At 36.5% G+C, this 23,482-nt stretch overlaps 1 protein-coding gene across 7 annotated transcripts in view; it reads right to left on the bottom strand.

The window, feature by feature from the left end:
- The window catches only part of DMD (dystrophin), a 991,087-nt gene that overhangs the window by 767,173 nt on the left and 200,432 nt on the right, over positions 1 to 23,482 (bottom strand). For all 7 annotated transcript variants that reach the window (XM_018084043.3, XM_018084032.3, XM_018084034.3 and 4 more), the window contains exons 6-7: positions 18,751 to 18,923; positions 8,364 to 8,482 (exon numbers count right to left, since the gene is read on the bottom strand). In XM_018084043.3, coding sequence (XP_017939532.3) covers positions 8,364 to 8,482; positions 18,751 to 18,911 — 280 coding nt within the window. In that variant the 5' untranslated portion in view covers positions 18,912 to 18,923. The remainder of the gene's footprint in view (positions 1 to 8,363; positions 8,483 to 18,750; positions 18,924 to 23,482) is intronic.

Below are 23,482 nucleotides of genomic sequence, written 5' to 3'. Positions count from 1 at the left end.
CAACTCACAAAGTTGCACTTATACACACAAAATAGCTCAGAGTCAAGGCCAAAAGATACACCTAAGATGACTCAAAAATATGGATCTTCTATGACTGTAGAGTCTAAGAAACCAATTCAGATGTCAAATTCTGGTCTAGAGATTAAAATTCAATTACATTCATTCTACCCAAAAGATTAGGATTTCAATGAATTTCTTCCTTCCATTTCTTTTCTAGAGGCTTCAACTCAAATCTGTGTCTTCCATCACCTGGTCAACAAATATGTTTCAAATGACCTTCTGATAACAAGCACCAGGAGGAGAAAGTCCAGCATTTCCACTTGGGGTTCAATGATTTACTAAGATTTCATAAAGCTCTCCTAATGCACAAGAGACTTTTTCTGCCTATGAAAATCATTAGCATTGAAAAAAAACACACAACAAACATCAACTGGAAAACACACAAGCAGTTTGACTCTAAAGAGGAATCAATGTGTTTTAGAAATTATGGGCTTTCTATTTTTCTGCCACTGGAAGAACAGAATCTTATTCCTTTTTAGAAGACCTTGCATGACAAACAAACCAGATTATTAGCATTTGCTGCACCCACAAATGTTTCTTTACTGTACAGAGGAGGGGCTGTGCAACCTCCCTCTCTGCACAGGACCTAAATGGTAACGTGCAAATTTGGAAAACCACCTCCCTCCCTTTTTTTTTTCTTTACTGTTTTTAAATTGTGGTAACAAAACCAAAACACTCAAAAGTTCCAATCCCAATATGTAACAACTGTCTTTATATGGCATTTATGTTTAGGCTAAGTAGATTATATCTGTACCTAAATTAATGTTTTGTTCCCAGTACAAGGCCTGACATGTCAGCTGACTTGCCTCAAACTTCTGACCTATTACCAGGTTTTAGGAGCTGGTTAATCTTTCATTTCATTTATATTTCCTTGTTTGGCAAAAATTGTGCTCTGTTGTATTTAGAGGGGTAGTGGGAATAGCCTGCCTCAAAGGAAGTATCTCCTATTTCAAATCCAGAGATTTGAAACATCACCAATTAACATTATTCATTCCTAGCAGGAACTAATCACCCTTCCATTTGTGACAAAATCAAAAGTTCAGCAGTCTCAAGATATCTGTATGAGTTCTTCTTTCAGATTAGGTAATCTTTTTAGGAACTTTTCAGATCAATAACAGACAGGCAGATAACAGTATCTTCACAGTGCAATATGGGCTATATTCTAAATAGAGTAAATTCTTTCAGTTATCAAAAAAAAAATTGAAGAATATTAAGATACAAATAGGGGGATTTAATTTTAAGCCAAAGTCCTCATCTACTTTCATAGAGTGTTAACCTCTGAGTGACATCTTCGATACTCCATAACTCCTTACATGAACCATCTCTATTTTCAAAAAGCCTTTTTCTAATTATACATGTATTTGTACATGTATTACAGTGCTGAAGGTACAGATCACGGAATGTTTTTGTAGGAACTGGGATTCTAAGATCAAAGCAGCATGTTTTGATCTGGGCCTATTCTTAGTTTGAAGAATCACACTTGATTTACAATAACTAGAGTAAAACCTGTTCTAACAGATAAATCTCCTTACTTCAATTGAAGTTTATTTAAAATGTAATAGAACTTTTGTTGGTTGAGCAAATACAATGTTTTTACATCTTTTTAAATTATCGTGAGACAAAATATCCAGAGAAGATATATGCATTGCTATGCATTCTCAGAAACTTCTCAGACTATGTGCTGAACATTCACCTAAACAAACCTTCTTCTTCCTTTGTGGTTATAAGACTTGGATATACTTATTTCATTCTCTGTCCTGATGCATCAAACAATATAATTCTGCGTATAATTGGTCTCTTCTCAGTTGTTTTCCATCAGTGATTATTTTGAGCAACTAAGAATTATATACACAGTTCCAAAGGACTTCATTCACTAAAATACAGAGTTAAAAACTCCACAATTTTAGCCTAAAGCATGGATTACGGACATATCAAGTCCCAGCAGAAGACACAATCTATTTACATAAGAAATTTGGCAAAGAAATAACACAAAATTGAAGCTGGATTAATATTTTAACACTCTTACAGAAGAGATTTATTTAGGAAAAAAATAATGATAAAACAGTATTAGTAGTGACAGACAGAAAACTACACGCATTGTGATATAGTGGCAAGGAAACCTATGTGGTTATTTGCCAGAGTAAACTAATTATTGCAATTTGCCAGAGTGTTCTGAAGCACTGTGATTGCAAAATACTAACACAGACCCAAAAAAATTATAAAGAACTTCGGAATTGTAAAAAATAAAAATAAACTCCCCAAAGAAAACCCAACCAATGAATGACCCAAAAAAACCCAAACAAAAAACCAAAACCAGCAAAGCAAGGTAGAGAACTGTAAAACCACAGGTAACCAGAAGACCATGCACCAAAGAGAGAAATGGTCTGCTTAAGCAGGACCAGGAGTATTTAGAATATCACTCTTTTTGATGTGTGTGTGCCTGGGGGTATGAGGTAGTAAAGTGTCCTAAATCTGAAAATTTAAAAGAAAACTTTGCCAAAAGTAGGGTCACAGTGCAAACACCTGTGTTCTCTGCAGTACCTGCAACACCCAGTTTTCACCACCGGGTCTAATCTGCAGACTGATATTGCTGCCCATCTCTCCCTTCCACTCCAATTCCTGCTGTAGCTCAGCAGCAGAGATTTACTCTGCTCCTTCTCACCTTGGAAGGAGCTGGACAGAACATTTAGGTGAGAAATGACTGAAGTTTTTACAGTACCTTCATTCATTATGCTCTCAGCATCGTATGAAGAACAGTAGCTGTGGTCACTGAAGCTTACCAATTTTAATAACAGCATTGCTATAAACTACGACATAGTTTTAAGGAAATGTATAGTCGTATGCCTGAATTACACCATCACTAAAAATCCAAGATGAATATGACTTCTATCTGTAACTATGAGGATACCTGTTCATTATACTAATACAACCCTTACTTTTAATCATAAAACATTTTACAAGTATCAGTGCTGTTAGATTTTTCATGTGTTTTAATGTAGTTTTCTTTTTTTTGGTCCTATGGAAAAACACACACACTTCATTTAGTTTTATGCTATTTGTGTTACTATGACATTACAGAAGTATTCAGTCAGACATTAAAAGAGTAATAAGACAAGCACTCAGCATCCAAATTCGTGCTATATCAAGAGCTTGTTTTCTTAATTTGTTAGTTTATCCTTGCTGGATTGTGTATTTAGTTGTAGTATTTATATATATTGTACAGATGATGTATGATATATAAAAAATGTGCAAGGATAGACAAATTGGTAAGATAAATCCTGTGGAAAGCCATTATATCCCAGATGAAAGGTTAAGTAAATCCTCTTCCTTCTAATACTTTTACTTGTGTTGCCTCTTCCTTCTAATACTTTTACTTGTGTTGATATAATCTACACAATCTCCAAAACTCCTGTGTATTTCTTGAGTCTTAGCTCTCCATAATTTCAAGCAATCACAAAAATCAGTGGTTTTCCCTACCTTAACAGAGAAGAAAAAAATTTAAATCTTTTTTATTTATATGTATAGAAACAAATCTCTTTGTCATAAAGTCCTAGAGAAAGGGTTATTTTCCCATTTCACTTTGATGCATGACAATAGTTAATAACTATTGCCTTATGTGATCGCAATATATTTGTAGAGCAGAAAAAAACTGAACTTCTGGCTAACAAATTTTGTTTACATGTGTTTTCTTAACACATGGCTCTTTGCAAGAGTCCTTGTGTTTTCCTTGCTTTCAACAGAGAAATATTACTGGAAGTTCAAAAGACGGCATATGTGCCTTTATGTGACACTTATGGTGAGGTCATTCTTACTGACAGAACACACAAAACAGAGCAATAACAGGACAAACAGAAAAAGCATTTGCTGTGTTAAAGATTCGTTAACACATTTCAGCTGAGAAATACACTGAGCCACATACATTTTACAGTGTGCAGATTACTCAGTAGCGTACTGTCAGCTCTAAAGTGTTTTCCATAGCTGTGTGCTCTGGGTTTTATTAAAACAAGGACCTAATGCTATCAATGATAAGAGAGGTCTGGAGTCCCTTAGAGTATAGGCAGAACTCCTTACCTAGTCAAAACAGAGGTAGAAAAGTCTATCTTCATTTCTAAATACTTTCAGACCTTCTGGATACTAATCCTTATACCTAACCACTGCTGAATTGTTAACAATAGCAGCTGCTATGCAAAGTTACTACAGAACTCTTTACAATTCAAGTTCAGTACTTCAATTTATATTATAAGCTGCAAACCCATTGTCATAGAAAATCTTATAATTTCTTTTGTAGCATATGTGCCCCGCTCCAAATTAAATCACAGTTATTTTAAATTTTCCCACTCATAAGTGGAAGGGCCTATTTTGTCCTTGAGTCTCTTAATACAGTACCCTTCAAGTCATTTATTTCCATGGAAATCTGTAAAAGCTACTGATTGTTGAGTCATCTCTTGGTAATTCAATTGCTCACAGGTCAAAGAGGTAGTAATAAATCTATTAATAAACACAAAAGATAAAGTGGGTTTAGATGGAGTCTAGTGAATTTATCATTTTTGCTGACTATTCGTATTTGCTTAAGACTGCAAAGAAAAGGCAGGACTTTCACCTCATCAGTAGCTAAAGAAGAAATGCATTTTAATTTTTTGGGGCAAATATTTCTAAAAAGAAATTGTAGAGTAAAATATTACAACAGGAATATAGATCAAGCTAGCAACCATTTGGAAAACCTATACGTATTACAATGTCATTCATATAAAAATTTATATATTTTACTGTCAGTTTTGAAGGTATTTCCACAGCCCTTCCCTTGTTCTGCATTTCATAGCTGTGCTAACAGCTGAAGACAAAGTACATGATATGGCATGATGATATGTCAGCATTAGAGATGTAATTTGTACTGACAAACAGTAAAGCAAACATACTTTTTGCTGTACTTATTAATGTGAATCCTGTAGACTTCTCTCTTATTTAATCAAAAGCATTCCTGGTTTTGAGAACCAAAAGGAGCCTTTAGAAAACAATCCTTTTCCATTTTATTTTCTAACCATTATAAAGTTTTTGTGAAACTGAAATAACGATTTCTGAGCTTGAGCCAGTATTTTTCCTTGACTTTTCTCAGCAGCATGATATCGAACATAGCCCCTGTGACTTGTCTCCCTCCTGCCCTTAAAAAAAATATCTTTTTCCCCCATGCTGGCACCGTACAAGGCAAAACATTTCTAAATTTTAGGGTACAATAGGAAAAAACCCAACTTCTCGTACTCCCTTGACATAAGCCATATCAGCAAGGGTAGTAAAGTGAACTGAAAAACAGCATTATCACTGTATAGAACTACTGGGTACAGACACGGTTAACAACTTCAAGAATTATAGTGCTGACAGTTTTTTCCCCTCTTCTCTGTGCTCCAATATGGTAGAATCCATTACTCTTGAGATACAGAAGTATAGGAAGTCAAGATCAAACAAAAAAGTTATGGAAAACTGTCTGAGTCTCATTATCACTTAATAATTGTGCCAAAAACTCATGTCATCAGTGCAAATTAAGGAAAAATACAGAAAATGTGACTGGGACAGATTAAATGAGGGTTTTTTTATCAGGCTACACAAAGTATAAGAAACTGGATAATTACTTTACCTGAAAAGGACAGCAGAAATACCATTATATAACTTCACAGTCCATTTATTATCGGGCTAGCACAAACAAGCACAAGACCCAGCAAAATGACAGCAGGGACAAGTTCATTAAATCAAGAATCAGATGTTTGTTGCTACAAGGAAGCACAGAGACACTTACGCTGCTGCTGCTACCCCACTACTTGTTGTAAGGGGAAAGAGAACAGCTCAGATGTATTCCCAGATTCAGTTTCTGAGAGATCATTCCCAAAGTAAAGGGTAAAAGCCATTATACAGCCAATAGCATGTAACTACAATGTGTTGCTGACCACAACACGTTGTTGTTTGCTTGTCCTATTCCTTGCTTAGTGAAATTTAAAAAGATGCTTCTGAAAAAGCAGATACACAACAATCAACATAATACCTTTCAGTATATCTTCTGAAATTTACATCCAGAAAACCACAACAGGCAGCAGAAAAGTGTGAAAAAATCAGTCTGAAATTTTTCTTAGTTGTATCAAGAGTAATTGTTTTTTTTATTTTTTAAAAAGGGAAAAGAAATTAACATTAAAAAAATAAGATTACTGCAATAGAAGTTTACCCACAAACTGGTTTTGCCATTCAAATCTGAAGAGAAATCAGTATTAAAATTACCTGGCTTTGGCAACTAATATTTTGCAACAAATACTAGTTTTGAGCAACCCACAATAACTATTTATTCTTTGAAAGGATCAGAGAGATTATTATCAAGATTTAAAATACCTTAGCTGAATAATCATAAATGTCTTACACAGAAGGTCACTGTGAATCATGCAGGCATACTTCAGCCTAAAAAGTTCAATTTACAAACATATTTTTCCTTTGAATTCTGCCTGCTGACATCCACCAATTTTCCACGCCTAATCTTACGTTTTCCTCTTGTTATCTTTCATACACTGTGGTAACAAACACCAGATAGACATTTGAACCTGCTCACATTTCACTCACTGACAAGATTCAGTCAAAAAGACCATAGAATACGTTGAGTTGGAAGGGACCCAAAAAGATCACTGAGCCCAATTCCCTGTTCCTTGCAGGACTACCTAAAACTAAACCATGTGACTAAGGGCGTTGTCCAGACACTCCTTGAACTGTGGCAGGCTTGGTGCCATGACCAAGTGGCACTGGGGAGTCTGTTCCAGTGTCTGAACACCCACTGTGTGAACCTCCTCCTAATCACAGAACCTGCACCAGCACAGAACTGAATGGGACAACAAAATGCTTGATGCAATCCCAGGACATGGTTGGCTCTTCTGGCTGCCAGGGCACACTTATGTCCAACTTGCCTTCAACCCAACCCCAAGATCTCTTTCTATACTGCTGCTCTTGAGATTTTCTTCCCTCAGTTTGCACCTATATGATTACCCTGTCCCAGGTAAAGAATCAAGGACTTTCTCTTGTTAAATTTCATACCCCCCTCTCTAGTCTGGATCTTTCCATATGACCTCTCTACCCTCAGGGGAGTTCAGAGCTCCTCCTAGACTGGAGTCATCAGCAAACTTAACATACATTCAGCTCCTGCATCCAAACAGAGCTCAATCTCCCACTGTTATTTCATGCTTTAGCATGCAGAAAGCCTGTTCTTCCTCCAATGGGTCACAAAAATGCAGTGCTAGAGAAGAAAGACAGTGTACTAACAAGCAATGGTGTACTGGTTTTACTGGGTTTTTCTTCCACAGGGCCAGATACAGACACCCCACACATTCCTGGTGCAAGTTATATTAAGAGACTAAATGCTCTGTTTTACATTCATTTTTACTTTTTGTTGAATTCTAGTTCTTCCCATCAAAAACTCATGAGGTGAGCCACTGAGAACAGGACAAACATACAAAAAACTGCATTTTTAGTGGCTTAATAGGAAATTCTATGAAAATACAGCAAATGGATCACAGTATGGGGAAAAAGAGTATTTTTATATATACTTATATACACAAAAGCATTTATAAAAAGGAAATACAATAGCTGTTCCCATTGCCTTAAAGTAAAATATTTTTTAGAAATTTCCTCTGAGGGAAAATTACTTAGGCTGTCAGCAGTACAGGAAGTATGGCAGAGAATATATAGAAATAGACAAAATCAAAAATATCATGTGAAAAACAAGGAACCTTTCAAACATGACTGCACAAGGACATATAAAAGATAGAGTTAAGGTAAAATAGGCAATTCCATGACATGTGAGATTAAACAATAGTGATATGAGATGTCATCCTGATAAAATTTCAATACACAGAGATGTATAAGTCATACTTAAAATATACGAATATCTGGAGTTTGAATTCACATTATGGATATATATTACAACATAATTTAAAATTAAGATCTTTCGAGAAGATATAAAAGCTGCAGATGCTCTAAATCTTTGAAACAGGAATCAACAACTTATTGAGATGCTTTCAATTCAGTGCATGCACATTAGAAATCTGGTCCCAAAGCTGAAATAAAGTTGCTTTAGAGGATGTACATACAGGCAATTTAATGTTATTTCAATAGAGCAAAAAGATAACATTAAAAGATAAAAAATTTTGGTTTAGTGTATAACTTATCTTGCAAAATATTACATTCTCATGCAAAAAAAAAAATCAAATTAATTTTAGTATCAAACACATGGAAAAACTTATTTTCCACTTAGAGGAAAAAACCTCGTAATTTCTACTTACCTTCAGGATCAAGGAGTTTCTCTATGCCCAGGTGTTGCCGGGCTATGTTGAATGCATGTTCTAATCGTTGTACAGGTGACGGCTGAGAAGCAACAGCATTCCAATCAAACAGGTCTGGTCTAAAGCAAAAATAAGAGTAAGTTTCTTATTTTTCAGTCTTAGATTTATTTATGTATTTCTAAGGCTATCCATCAGCATCAGCTACTGCTTTTTTATTTTCATAATCAAAGATCTTGTTTGATTGGCAATGGAACTAATGAAGCTTGGCTTCTAACGGGATTGCACCCTATTCTCATCCATGCCCACCACAATCATATTAACTACGTTTCTTATATTCCATCAAGTCCCAACAGCCTCACTCCCCCAAATCACCTGTGTTGACCCATAGCATTCTGTTCCTGTCACTGCTTAAATATCCACAGTGGGTTTGCTCCTTATTCTAGTCCCAGGTAGTTCCTGTGTGAGAAAGATCATGTGCTGTGGTCATGCACACTGGGACTGGCTTGTGGCAAGCAGGACAGAACTGCTGAGGCCATTTTGGAGCCTTCCCCCTTTCCCCAGCCACCAGCTTTTTGCTTCTTTTGATAGTTCTAAGAATGTGATCACTTCTGAGATTACCACCTCTCTGTTAAGTTTGAAGTCAGTCTACAGGTTAAAAAAAAATCATAGAATCATAGAAACATTTGGGTTGGGAAGCACCTTTAAGAACAGAGGTCAACCATTACCCCAGCACTGCCAAGTCCACCACTAATCCAGGTCAATAAGTACTACATCTACACATCTTTTAAATACTTCACTTCTCTGGGCAGTCTTTTCCAATTCTCGATGACACCTGCAGTGAAGACGTTTTTTCCTAATATCCAGACTAAACCTCCCTGGCACAACTTGAGGCCATTTCCTCCTGTCCTATTGCTAGTTACCTGGGAGATCTGAATGATACCCACTTTGCTACAACCTCCTTTCAGGTAGCTGTAGACAGAGACAAGGTCTCCCCCAAAGCCTTTTTTCTCCATGCTAAACAACCCCAGGTGCCTCAGCTGCTCCTCACCAGACCTGTGCTCCAGACCTCCAATAGATTGGAAGAGAACACTGTGCTTGTGATTCCTTAATCAGTCATTCCAAGGACTAATGTGACTTATGAACACATGCAGCATAGCTGCACATGCCACTTTGCTTACCATCTTACACTTTTCAGAGGAGTGTAAACCTGTAGTCCAATCACGGGTTTTAGCTGAGTGGTGCAAAAGCACTAGAGCACAATTTACATGCTCTTGTAGGAAAAGACAGAACAAACCAAACTGAATTATAGCTCAGATATACAATCTGGGACCTTGTATTATCAGTTGCACTGTTTGCAGTATAAATAACATTAACAGACCATGATCTTTGGCCCTTCATTTGAAAGTTATCCATTAGGAGACCACAATTTGTTATCAGGCACTTTGAAAAAAATTTAATTAAATATTTTGTAATTAATATACATAAAATTACATAGAAGCAAAGTAACTATGCTATTTGTGATTTTGTTACAGTGTTCTAAATCAGAAAACATTTAAAAGTATAATTTCAACTGCAGATAAATCAAGTTGGCTATTTGCACAAATTAAAATGTTGCAATTAGTTATGACAGATTTACTTACATTTTTATTAATTTTTAAATTTAATTTTAAATAGTCTCCTAGCCTATAATAAATGGCAAAAACATTCACTAAATCATACTGTAATAATGTCAAGAGAGTAAAGGAAAAATGCCATTTATGTAGTAATAATTCCCCAGCTCTGTACCTTTGCTGTCCAATTTTTTTCTGAGGGGGGAGTGATTTATATAGTAACAATTAAGTTACTCCAAGTTATTTTGCTTCTCCGTGCAGAGGTTCGTAAATATTAGAGTTTTCTCCTTCCCACATACAGAATAACTTCAAAATACTAAATTTAGCTGGGGACATTACAAGGAAGGGAAAGGAAACTTTGGTAGTAATCTCTGTTTTTACTCCTGGATGCATTAAGTCTGTTATCTCATAGATTGGTTTGTGTACTAAAACACAGGCATTCACAATACAGATTATGTGTGCATAACTTTTGCCATCCTGCTTTTACTAGGGATAGTGAGTTAACATTCTTCATAGCAGTCCATACAATGCTATATTTTAGATTTATGGTTAAAAGAGTGTCCAGAGCAAACCATTTGTCTGGCTATTGCTGAAGTGTGCTTACACACGATCAAGACCTCTTTTTCCCTCCACTCTTCTTTGCCCAAGTGAGTAGTATAGTGATGGTCAAAGAGCTCAAAGGGGACACAGCTAGGACAGATGGCCCAAACCATACCATATAACTTGAACAGCAATAAATATCTGGGTAAAGGAAGGGAGTGGGGTGGGGGGTGTTTGTCTTGGAAGGTGTCTACTAGTTGAAGACTGGCCAGGCATCAGTTACTGCCTTTGCACCACTTCTTTACCTGTTCTTCTTTCATTTATTTATTGAAACAGTCTATTTTGACTCAGGAGTTTTCTTGCCTTCCCTTCCCCTGTTCTCTTCCCTGTTCTAAAGGCAACAGGGGGAGAAGCAAACAAGTGGCTGTGTGGCTGCTCAGTTGCTGACTGGGGTCAACCCACTGCACTTCTACATCTACATCTTACTCTGCAAGCATATGGATACTCTTCAATTCCTTATTCTCTCCAAATGTAATGCTTGGCATAGGATGCACAAGCCCATGCAGCAAATTTAGCAAAAAAACCCAACACTGTAGTAACCACAGAGCTATCTTTATGACTTAAAAAGCTTGGCAAGGATGCATTGCACAAATACTACAGAAACTAGAGTGTAAAAAGATTATTTAGTGACAAAGGCTTTTAGGACAAGGAAAGGAAAGAATGCTATCCAAGGGATTTCCTCCCCCTCAAATGTTTTCATAGGGATTTGGTTTAAAGTTCTAACCACACCTGTGCTGCTCAGAGCAGCACAGTATCTTCACGCAATCATTACTTGTTTGGTGATATAAAATTTTATATACAGGAACATACTTTCTTCTAACCACTCAGGGCTCCACTGGCAAAGAAAATGAATATTTACGATTATTCATTGAAGAACATCACAATATTTTCTTAATCCTCTTGAAAAACCTCTGTCATCATTAATAGTATCTTAGAGGGTAAATTTCATCCAGCTTCTCAACTGTATAATCCAGTAGCGCATTTTCAAGTTAATGTGTCCAGATAGGCTAGAGTTATTATCATGACATCTTGTGTAGAGGGAGGATTCTCAATGTAAGACACAGATTTTTCTTTTTTTTAAACTCCAGAACTCAAACACAAAAGTTTCATTAATAAAGTTTTAGACAACATCATGTCCTCAATACCTTGGTTGAGTTTGCGTGCTGCATGTGCCTGTGTAGAGCATACACAGCATCTCTTTTTATACTCACTACAGACGGCAAAATTTGAACCCTCTTAGACACACCAATAAGAGAAGTAGTAAGCCTTAGTAAGTCAGTGACAGGATTCTTATCAATCTTTTCTTAGTATTGTAGCAGACAGCAGATTCCAAGTCAACTTAAAAGTATAAAGCCACCTACTGCAACTCAGCTCTGACAAGCACCAACTTAATTAAACAAAGAAAACAAAACCAAAAAACTCTCCCTACTCCAAAAGCAATTTAAACTTCCACATTTTTCCCTTTGTTGACAGAATATGTGACTACCCACATTTCAGTAGCACCATCACTAGAATAAGAGCGTCATAATATCAGCTTGAAGCATCAGCTTCTCAGTGCTACATGTCTAGATGTTTCATTGGGCATATTTATGTGGCAATACTGCCAAGTTTGACTGCAGGAGATATTACAGTCTAGAAAGTTAATAATTGTGGTATGTGGCAAATAGCTTTTAAAAATCCCTGAAACAACACTGAAACAGAATTTCAAATAACAACTATTATTAGCTTTCTAAGGAGTTTTAAATACAGGAGCGGGCTGCTATGAAATAGTAGAAGAAAGAAATAAAACAGAACAGTGATTCTCTGCTTTTGTTTGTTTTCCTGAATTTTTTGAACTGCATAAAGGGAGACAAAAATTGTTCTTGTATCTGCAGCTTGGTTCATGTGTGACAGGGAGAAAACTGAAGCAAAAATAACCAGTCTTCTTCATTCCTTTCCCTCGACAATACAAGCACATGAATGCTCAAAGAAATGAGAATTAAGTAGAAAATGCTGAACTCCATCTAGCCACACACGGATCAGCTCAAACAGCACTGATCTTGTATTAGTTTATGACAAGATTACTGAGAGCCAAAACTGAAAGGCTTGAAGGCTTCAGTGGAGAAGTTTGTATTGTGAAAATCAAAATTTATATTTAATACAAGGTAATTTTTGTACTGACAGTTCTTTCCTATAACCAGCGGAAATAAAAATAAAAGAATAAAGATAAAAGGAAAACAAGTCAGAAATTTTCCAAAACATATTTCCAAGAAAAATAATTTTTCATAAGATATAAAAGGGGTTCCCCTCCCCCCCCCACCTGCCCCCAGTTACATGATGTACAACAGAACTATATCAGCCAGGGTAAGAAAATTGAATCTGGAGTATACTAAAGCCAAACAAATCCAGACAGATTTCTGCATAGAAATTAAATTCACGGATAACAGAAACCACGGTTACTACAAAAGCCAATAGGTTACTATTCAATTTAAAGTATGCAACAAAACAAAACTCAGAGGCAGCAAGTATCTATGTATAGTAACTTCAACCCACCAGTGCTCTGTTCCAAGCTGAGCCCCTCTTATTTTTCTTAGAGACACCTTCTAAATCTTGCCAAAAATGGAAAGCTTATTTTCACAAGTGCAGATGTAAAATTATAACCATATAACACCTTTAAGATTGTATAAGCAGCAAAGAAAAGAAAAACACCAGATTTTCTGAGATGGGATTCTAATCTAAAGAGATAATGAATTTTGCAAAGGTGTAGATTTAAGAAAAGTTAAGAGAAAAAAAGCATTTATGCCAGAGGGAGAATTCTCAAGGAAGTGAAACATTTTGAAGATACTTTAACATCACATGATGTATTGTTTTCATTTCTTCAAGTATCACAAGTCTTTAAAACAGGAGCCTTTATAACTTATGTGACTTTCAGTAAAAATTAATTACATAGACATAATTGCAAATATCATGAAGAAACAACATACGTGTTTTAAGCCATTTTCTTAAGCTGCATCAAAATCTAGCTAAAGTATAACTCATATTCTGATGTGATAGAACAACTCAGCAAAAGAGAAACTTACTGTTCTAATTCACAAAATTTTTCTATCACTGTAGGTAGAAAGTAGTCACATTTAGATCATAAAATTGACCATCTCCTTTTCAAAAGAAAAGTTGTGGGTTTGTTGCTCTAACTTTTGTACACAAGAAGATTTTGTATGTGTCTTGAGTACTCTCACAATTAAAACAAACCAGGAGCCAGTAGCTAACATGTAACCTAGTGACTTGCTAAAATAAAATTATTGTCATACTTCTTCATACCATTGCTTTTACTTCTACTTTTCCTGTAACTTACTGAAGACATTTTTTTTTAATTCTATCCAGGGTGTCGTCTTAATGCCATTTTCCTTCCCTCCTCACTCTGTCACCCTGAAGCAGGAACAGCTGCACTAAAGTGCTCATTTCTAAGGTAGTCACCTGGCCTGAGTTCAAGCATTTTAAAGAAGCAAGGAGGAAGCTAATGAATGCCAACTGTTCCTACTTAAAATCCTGATTAAAGGGGTAGAGGGAAAAAATATAAAAAGCCTCAGCAAAGTTAGAGGAAAAACATAAAGCTTTCTCTGATACCTGTCTGGAGGAAAAAGATTACAAGAGGTAAAGGAGAAAATCTCTCTATGATCTCCAGCCTGAAGTAGGGAGAGTTTCACCTGTAGCAAGACTGACCTCTCTTTCTTAGCAAAATGTTTTAGTTTCTGTATATTCTTAGGGTGACAGTGCCATTCCACAGTCAGGTTTTATTCAGTTCAATGCAGAACATGCCATTCCAGGAACGTTATGGAAAGTTTATATTCTGAAAATTCTCACACTGATGTGCCCTTGTAGGTTTGCCAAGTAACCTGTGCTCCACTGCTCCTTGCACTCAGTATTGAAAGCAATTGCTAAGGAGCCCAAATGTCTGCAGAGAGATGGTGACTAGAAAGATGGGAATATCTACTTAAAGTAACCCCTTTATAAAATGATGGAGAAAGAGCATTAGAAATATCTGATCAAAACAAAACAGGTAGCTGAAAGCAAGGGATTGGTGGGCTAAAAGCCTATCAGAGAGAAAGCTTCCCACAGAGAGTACTGCTCTTACAGTGTACTATGTGGTTAGTGTTTCGTGACAGTCTCTTAGTTTATTTCAATCCCTTTAAGGAGGTGCTTAGAATATTCATCCAGATACAAATTTCATGTTACTTCCTGAACCTCTTTAAAAAAAACCCAAAACAAAACAAAAAGCTACCTGCTCAGCACTGAAAAAATTACGTAAGAGAAATGAAAATATTATAATCCCTAAAGGTAAGGGATTGGTTTGAAAAATAAATCGCTTTAATGCCACCAAGAAATCTACCCTCGCTTTCAGAGATTAAATACTATGGAAAAAATTTTGGGTAGCATTATTCAAGATTCTTTGTGTGTCTGGTTGTTTTCTGGGTTTTTCTTTGTTTGGAGTTTTTTGTTTGTTTGTTTTCTGTTTGGTTGATTGGGTTTTTTGATTTGGTTTTGGGTTTTTTTAGCAGTCTAGGAATAGTGCTACAATTGGCAAAAACTATGCACATGAGCACCAGGTGCACCATATGAGTTCATTATCACACTTGATTTTCAAACTATAGGTAGTGTTTTTTCTGAATAACTCTGCTTCCAATCATGAGAATATCTAGATGTGATGAAGATTATGGATGCAAATTAGAGCCTGAGGCCAATGCAGAAGGCTTATGGCTTACCTCTGAAACACACCTGAAGGAAGGGCTAAACTCAAAGACTTCAATCTCAAAAGGAGAAGGTATTATGTGCAGTAAAGACTATTTTTACAATTAGATCATGGAAGTCTTTTAGGTTTCAGGAACGATGAACATAAGTTTTAAATGTTTAACAAAGAAAAATTCCACTAAAGTATTTTATATATATACTAGGTTATTATCTAAGTTAGCATACAGACACATATAGTTATTCTGACAATTAGAGCAACAAGTCCTCATTTTCTTCATGAGACATTTCAATATAAAAATTCCTAGGAGAAAGAGAATTACTGAAAGGTAATGTAGAAAGGGACAGTAATGAAGAAGGAAAAAAGACAATGGAAACAGTGAATTAACTAAATACAGAGGAATAAAATCAGAGGATGAAAGGAAAAAGAAGAGAACATCTGGACAAAACTTCACGGAGAACAAAGAAATGGACAAGAGTGAAGCGGGACAGGAGAACTAGAGAAACAGGGAAAACAGAAGGGTTATATTTAAAAGTGTTTGTCTTCAGAGGGCTTGTCATTCTATACATGTTATATTTTTAAAGCACAGGATGTGCAAGACACTAGGTTTCTCTGCGAATTCATGTAAACCACTGTTGAACAACTTTTCTTCAATTTATGTTCAAAGTGTCTTCTTTAGGTGCTAAATCCAAGACTGACACCCAACAAGTATGTAATGTACCTGGATCTTAGAGTGACTGAATTAGGCTTCTTAGAGAAGGGGGTTTTTTGTGTTTGTTTTTATAAGATAGAGTTAGGAGCTCCTGAACTCTCTGAGTGTCTTTGTGTAATTATTTAACTGATTGCATCTTGAATCTTGAAGGACAGTTCAATGTTTCCACACATTGAACACAATGCACCAAAATATTCATCGGTTCATCTTAAAAATTACTGACTCACTGCTTCAGAGAACATTAGCTCTTCCTCTGAAACTTTTGCAGAGCAACCCTGTGATTAAAGTACAGAAGAATCTGAATGCACACTTGCCTTTTCCCAGATAAGTGCACTAACCACTGGGCAAGAGACAAGACTTCTGTGGAGTAAATCTTTTTCACTTCTATTGAAAATAGGCTCACTGTGCAGAAAACTGTGCAAGATTTATGGCAGCAGACAGTAGAAGAGTAAAAGCGAGCTTAAGTTTTGCAGCCCTGAATTACAAAGCCTGAATAAAGTGCATAAATTCTAGTAAGCAGGAAATGAATGTTCACAACTGGTGAACTTTGCACTGAACTGAACACGGCAGTGCATAAAATTTGGCATGCAGACACAGAGATTTGTCTAGACAATCCCAATGGTTTAGGCAGGCAACTGCCTTCCCCAACCACAGACTGCTCCTGAATAAGTGTCCGTGTTCAGACTTCTGAAGCTATTCCTACAGAGAGGGACAAAAAGGAATTTCTGATTACTGATTTCAGACACCAGATGATATTACATGGTCCTGTGGAGGACTCAATCTGAATATCTGAGTATCAGATACCCTAATCAGGAAAGAGGCAGTCTGATATTGTCTCTAGGCCTTCTGCTGCACTGATTTGCTGAAGATGAATTCAAGATAGTTACAGTGCCATAGAGTGCTATTGGGTTTAGCTCTGAGTCTACAGTAATAATTAGTTATCCAATATCATTTCAGCATAACTATTTTTTGGCATTTTTGAAAGTAAGTATTTTCCCTTTGAGGTGTATCTATTTTTTATTTTCCCAGCTCTATCCAATGCAACAGAGGTACCACCAAAAGTAGTAGGAATCACTCAATCCTTTTTGCATCACGAAGTTCCTGTATGACTTAAGCAACTTGGTGTTTGAGTTAAAAACTGCATTTTGCCATTTAATAAGGTGTATATAGCTGATGTTTTAGGAAGACAAAAAGGTATTCATGCCCACACTGTGGAGTAACTAGCAGGATGGTGGGAAGGCCAGTTGTTAACACTGTAAATAAATACTGAATGCAGCTGAAAGGCATACACAAAGTCCTTTTAGAGTATAATATTTCTTCCTTAAGATAATGCCTCATTCCTAACATTACAAGCAAACAATGCTTGCAATTGAAACTTCCTGCATCTTAATTCAGTTTGATCTATTCAAGTGCTCTGTGGAGTGGCTGAGGGTACTGGGGTTTTTTAATCTGAAAAAAAAAAGGAGGCTCAGGAGACCTTATTGCTCTTTACAACTACCTGAAAGGAGGTTGTGGTGAGGTGGATGCTGGCCTCTTCTCCCTGGGCAACCAGCAACAGGACAAGGGCAAATGACCTCCAGTTGCACCACGTGAGGTGAGGTTGGGTATTAGGAAAAGTTTCTTCACTGAGAGAGGGGTAAAGCATAGGAACAGGCTTCCCAGGGAAGTGGTGGAGTCACCATCCCTGAAAGTGTTCAAAAAATAAGTAGATGTGGCACTTCACAATATGGTTTAGTGGACATGGTGGTATTTGGTTCAAGGTTGGACTTGATCATCGTGGAGGTCATTTCCAACCTTAATGATTTCATGATTCTAAGGTTCCCAGGCATATACAGTGTGAAAAATGGACTCACAGCTGTTCAACTGGAGCAGCAGTAGACTTCATCTGACAGTTTCATTTAGAAAAATTAAAAGAGCAGGCAAAACTTCTGGAAAATAATATCTGCAGTTCTTTGCTGCTTAAGTTGGAAGGCATATATTGTCTCACACTATGCTTTTAGATGTATTTTGCCTTATTTCATTTTAAGCCTTTAATGTAAAAAAAGAAAAAAAGAAATATTGCTTTAAAGGCTGTAGCTGCGAGAACTAGGCCTTTTAGATAGATTTATTTACACATCTTCCTTAAGCCAAGTACACAGAACCACTAGAGACCTCTGAATCTCTAAAGGTAGAGTTTTATAAAGCACACACAGAGTAGAAGACAACTTCTGAGAGAGGCTAAGAACTCAAATCAGCTGGTGGAATGACATGAAAGGTTTTGAAAACAAAGGCTACCTTCTCCAGCTGTGTCCTTGTGAGGTAAATCCATACTTTCAATTCAGCATCTGTGAGAGGCTTTCTACAAACACCACATTTTCCCCCTCCAAGTCCCCCCAGGAAAATCTCTTTCTCCCTCTAGGACAACCTCAAAGGCATAGTTTTGGATCTATTCTTTGTTCTTCTCAGAAGTTTCCAAATCTGTACTCCTGTCTACTGGGTATACACACTGAAATTCCAGAAAAGGATCTGAACTGAGTATATTTGGTTGTGCTGTCAAGAGCTCAGACCCTGTCCCTCCATGAGAGGATTCATTATGACACAAAACACAGCAGCCAGTTCAAAGCAAACAGCCATTTAAAAGAGTGCTGAGCCTCCCACACACGAAGCAGCGAAACCCCCCACATAATAGACACACCATCCTCCAGTCCTGTTACAGCCATTTGTTACAGGCTCAGTAAAATAATTAAAAGCTATTTTTCCTACCTGTGGCTGTGGAGGAGTGCATTGAAAGCCAATCCATCAGACCAGCTAGTGGTGAAATTGATAACGTTGACCTGTGGGTAATTGCGAGTCGATTGGCGGACCCAGCTCAGCAGAATCATTTCACTGTTTGTCTGCTGCAGTCCAGCCATGATGTTTTTCATTACATCTTTGACCTGCAATAAAAGACAGAATTTGATCAATGATTGAACTTATTAAAAGCTGACTGTTTCTTTTTTTTTTTTTTTGACACAAAAATCCTTCAGCTGCCTAGATTTCAGCCTTTAAGAAGAAAACTCCGAAGTAATTAAAGAACATAGTCACAACATAAGGACAGCAATCAAGTCTGAATGCTTAAAGACAAGGGATATTGACTTGCTGGTCACTATTGCTGATGCATTCAGTGCATTCATCCCTGTGCCACATGAAGCATTCCATGCACGAACAGAGCATTCCATGCACCATTTGTGGGAACAGAATTCATTCAAATTAAGTATTTCTTCTTGTGGTTTTCTTTGCTCTGGAAATACATCCTTAGTTAATATGATACATTATAGCAAAAGTTGATAATAGGATGAAAAGCATTCTTCTCTCACTGACGGAGTTGAAATAGTACCACGGCAAAATAAATGTGCTCAGTGCACGGTAGATAATGTTTTTGACTTAAATATGCAAACTATATTTGCATAAATGCACTTGGATGAAAAATGAATTTCACTGCCTGCATTAAAAGAGTATTGCATATGTTTCAATTTTATTTTTTAATGAATAGTTAATATTCTTCTTTCACTAGAGAGAGCTTACCAATCTACAGTTATTATTTTACAAAAAGCCTAAGGGTTTTTAAAAATATTAGCCTGGAGTTTGACATAAAGCAGTAGATTATATATTTCTTATCAACTTCTTTACTAGTGCAAGAGCACGTAAAACATCTATTCAGAATTATTTTTCTGTAGAGTGAACTCTTTTTTTCCTTTCTTTCTCTTCTCTTTTGCTTTCTCCATATATCTTTGAAAGACTAGCAGCTCTTTAAAATACTTCCTAAGATATAATTTAACTATAAAGTTGCTTATTCACTTATGAAATATAGCATTTCATTATAATTCTTCCCTCGAATTCCTCTGCAGCCAATATTGGTCAGTCAAAGAAAAACATGCAGTGCAGAAGCTACTTTATGATAAAGGATGGACCACTTTGAAATTGTAAAAATTGTAAGATTACATGTAGGAGATGTAATCTGAAAGAATAATCATCAACAACAAAAATTAATTACTGTGATACTGCAGAGAAACCAGAGATACCATTTTATTGTGTATCGGTAAGTTGCTTGGTAGTTTCACAGTAACTAATTTAGTCATTTGACTACATAAAGATATGAATTACTGAAAATATCTTGGGTTTGCATCTCAGATGCATACTACCAGAAAGTATCACTGTCTTCAGTTTTCCTTTTGAGACTTAAGTATAAAGTTTATTTTATATGTTATTAGTTTCTAAGATGGGAGGAGAAATTGGTCCTCTATAAATTTTATGGGACACATTCCTGACTTCAGTCAGAAGCAAGATCAGCACTTGAGCAGAAAACTGCTGGCTGACATTTGGGTGAGAAGGAAGCTTTTTGAAGGCTTCTTAGTTAAGATGTACTGTTGAGAACGTAGTTCATAGAGATGTGTTCGTGTCAGCCTGAAGAGCTTTTGGGAAGATAAACTCTTTCAGCATCCAGGCTCAAAAACTACAGCCATTTCAAAGTGTCTAGTAGGCTCTGCCTCATGCTGTCAGATGATGGGATGACCTCTGATACTCATTTCTCTGCTACTTCTCCTTTCTAATGTAATATATCCTGGCAGGACACAAAGCTCTAAAGTGTAGGAAACTCTGACTTCCAGAGAATAGACATACTTGCTCTTCCTGGGGAATGGGCATATGCTATGGCAATAAGAAAAGATTAAATTTTGATAGAAGGGGTGAAAAGGGCAACACAGACATCACCAAGATGGTTTCTGGAATGCCAAACTGCCAAATGGAAAGCTGTGAATGGAATGGGAGCACTGCTATTCTTGTCACAGCACTAAGAAACAGCTAAAAGCAGCACAGCCAGCCCTGCCTCACAGCAGCAGTGGATCTCTGATCCTCCCACTGCAGGACCACATCCTGGAGCCTGTGCATTTGTAGTTCTGTGTGTCAGATGACCAGGAATATAGCATGATCTAAGGGTCTCACTACATCTTTTCAATTTAAAACCAACACTTAGGCATGTAACATTTTGTAAGACTGGCACTTGGCTTCAGGAAGTGGGAGGGAACAGTGGGAGGGAAAAAGATAATCTAAAAAGAAAACTGTTCTCAAAGCAAGAATTTTTCATTTTTCTCTATCAAATGGGAACCTTATAGCTCCCTGACAGAATGACTTAGTATTTTTTACTTGCTATGCTTCAGGTATTCTGACTGCATAGATTACGTCTTTTATAGCTAGAACCACTAAAGTATTTCAAAGCACACTTGAAAGAACACTTTTAAGAACGTTTTCACAGATATTCAAGTCATATCATTCAAAGTAAAGGATATTCTTTGCTCATTGATTCAAAGTGGATTGACAGAACCACTAATATTTCATTTCCAAAATCAAAATTCAAAATAAAATGAAATGGTAACTCCTCTTAAAATACTGATTCTGCAACAAGTGCACAATAACCCTGATGCTTTTAATAAGTCTCCAAACAAGGCTGAAAAACTGTTGAAATGCACGTCTCTGAAACATATGCCTTTTGTATATGTCTATTCTTTTGCTATTTTTTCTAAAGAAAGTCAAGATTTGGGCCGTGATTTTCGCCAAAGACTTTTGCTAGTGGTTTTCTTTCATGCTTTACCTGAAAATCAGTTAGCTCTTAAAAACATGACAAAAGAACTTACACACTGCAAGAGAATGTTTTTTCCACTCTTAAAAGAGTTTGTCAAATATAACAGTTCAGAAATTAACAGTTTTGCTCTGTTTTTACTTAGATGCTAAGGCTGCAGTGAGGCTGGGATCACAGAGCTGTGAGAAAGAGGGCAGCAGCTTCAAGGAAATAGAAAGCCTGATGGATGCAGTAGCAAAAAGAGCTTTGGCAGCAGGTGCTCAACTCAGAACGATGGTTCAATTTCAGGGAGACTTTTAATAATAATCTGAAAAAAACAGGCTAGATAAGAAAGGACACAATCACCACAGGGGATATAGAAAGCCATGATATTTCTACTGAACAGAAATGATAGTGGCAAGAATGAGTCGAGTTGTGTCTGCTGCAATCCCTCTACGATTGCTTCTCCTCAATGGGACTTCTGATATCCACTTGGACTGGTACTGACTCATTATTCCCTCCATACACCTTTCTTCTGCCATTTCTTTTTTTTTTTTTAATTTTTACACAAAGTGGTTGACATTTTTGTAAGAGACCATCATGTGGTCATATATAAGTTTATGTGATGTTGGCTGCAGAATGTGAAACGGGGGAAAAAAGCTTCCTGCTTGTTATCTGCAACAAAATAACTGCCACACAACTTTTTTTTTTTCCATGCAGGCAGATAAACTTCCTCTAGCTCAGAAAGTGGAAGAGCTGTAAAAGTAGGATTGCACCATCAAATGCAAACTACACCAGTAGCATGTATGACATCAAGCTGTGTACTACCATCTAATTTTTTTAGGCCTTCTACAGACTACCAATAAACATAGTTGTCTTGATAAATTATTATTGAGAGTGAGATATTTTACTCAACTGTAGACAACTGGTAGATAAGTTTGGTGGCCCTGAGTCTTTATGAACATCTTATTGTGCTTCCAGCTGCTTATTTCCAGGGGCAAATCTGCGATAGGCAAATTGGAACCAACAGGAATCAGCACCCTTTCTTAAGAAACTTAGAGGCTTGTTTCACCAGAAGTGCTGTCAGTACGTAAACAGGGCAGGACAACAACAAACATATTCTAGATTATGAAAATCCCTTCAAAACTTAAAATCTGGAAAAGAACAGTCTTCCTCCACAGAGCTGTAAACAAACAAATTTACTTTGAACCATTCCAATACTTTGAGGGAAATAGGTAGCAAACCATCTCCCAAGTGTCCTTTTTTTTTTTTAAAAAAAAAAGAGAAAAGCCCAAATACAAATCTGTCTTTATATTATTTTTTTTAAGTATTCACCATTATGCAACAGTAACAAGTGCTATTATTTGAAATTTAATTCTAGACAAATTAGAAAATTTATTTACAAAATTTTGAATATAAAGAGAAGTCCAGAATATACAGGTCACTTCCTTTCAGCAGTCCATGAATAAAAATAAACTGAAACACGGAACTCAAAGTTAGATGAAACATGGACTGAATCATTATGACTACACTGAGAAAGTGTCACAGTTTTAACTGATGCTTTGTAAATAAGATCCTTGGACTTTTCATACATGGTTAGTTCAGACTGAAGCCTTGGGTACCATCACAGATGCTGTCACAGTTATCATTAGGTTCAAGATGAAGTTTGAAAATAACCACCTGTGCCCTGCAAGCAAGAGGTACTCCAAGAGCTCGTGCCTACGACAAAAAGCTCAGCAAATTATATCAGAACATTGTCTTCTGTGTGTGTGTTAAGAGGAGTGGTGGGAACAACTGAAAAGAGATTAGTAAGTACACAGATAATACTAAAGCACACCTTTAACAGTTTGCTTCAGGATAAAATAAGAACAAATCAAAATATTAATTTGAACATGAACAGTC

The sequence above is a fragment of the Manacus vitellinus genome, unplaced genomic scaffold (genome assembly GCF_001715985.3).
Source record: "Manacus vitellinus isolate BGI_N305 unplaced genomic scaffold, ASM171598v3 scaffold_7_pilon, whole genome shotgun sequence".
In the NCBI taxonomy this organism is placed as follows: domain Eukaryota; kingdom Metazoa; phylum Chordata; class Aves; order Passeriformes; family Pipridae; genus Manacus; species Manacus vitellinus.
The sequence above is the reverse complement of the archived record's forward strand: the minus strand, read 5'-3'. Positions and strand labels throughout refer to the sequence as shown.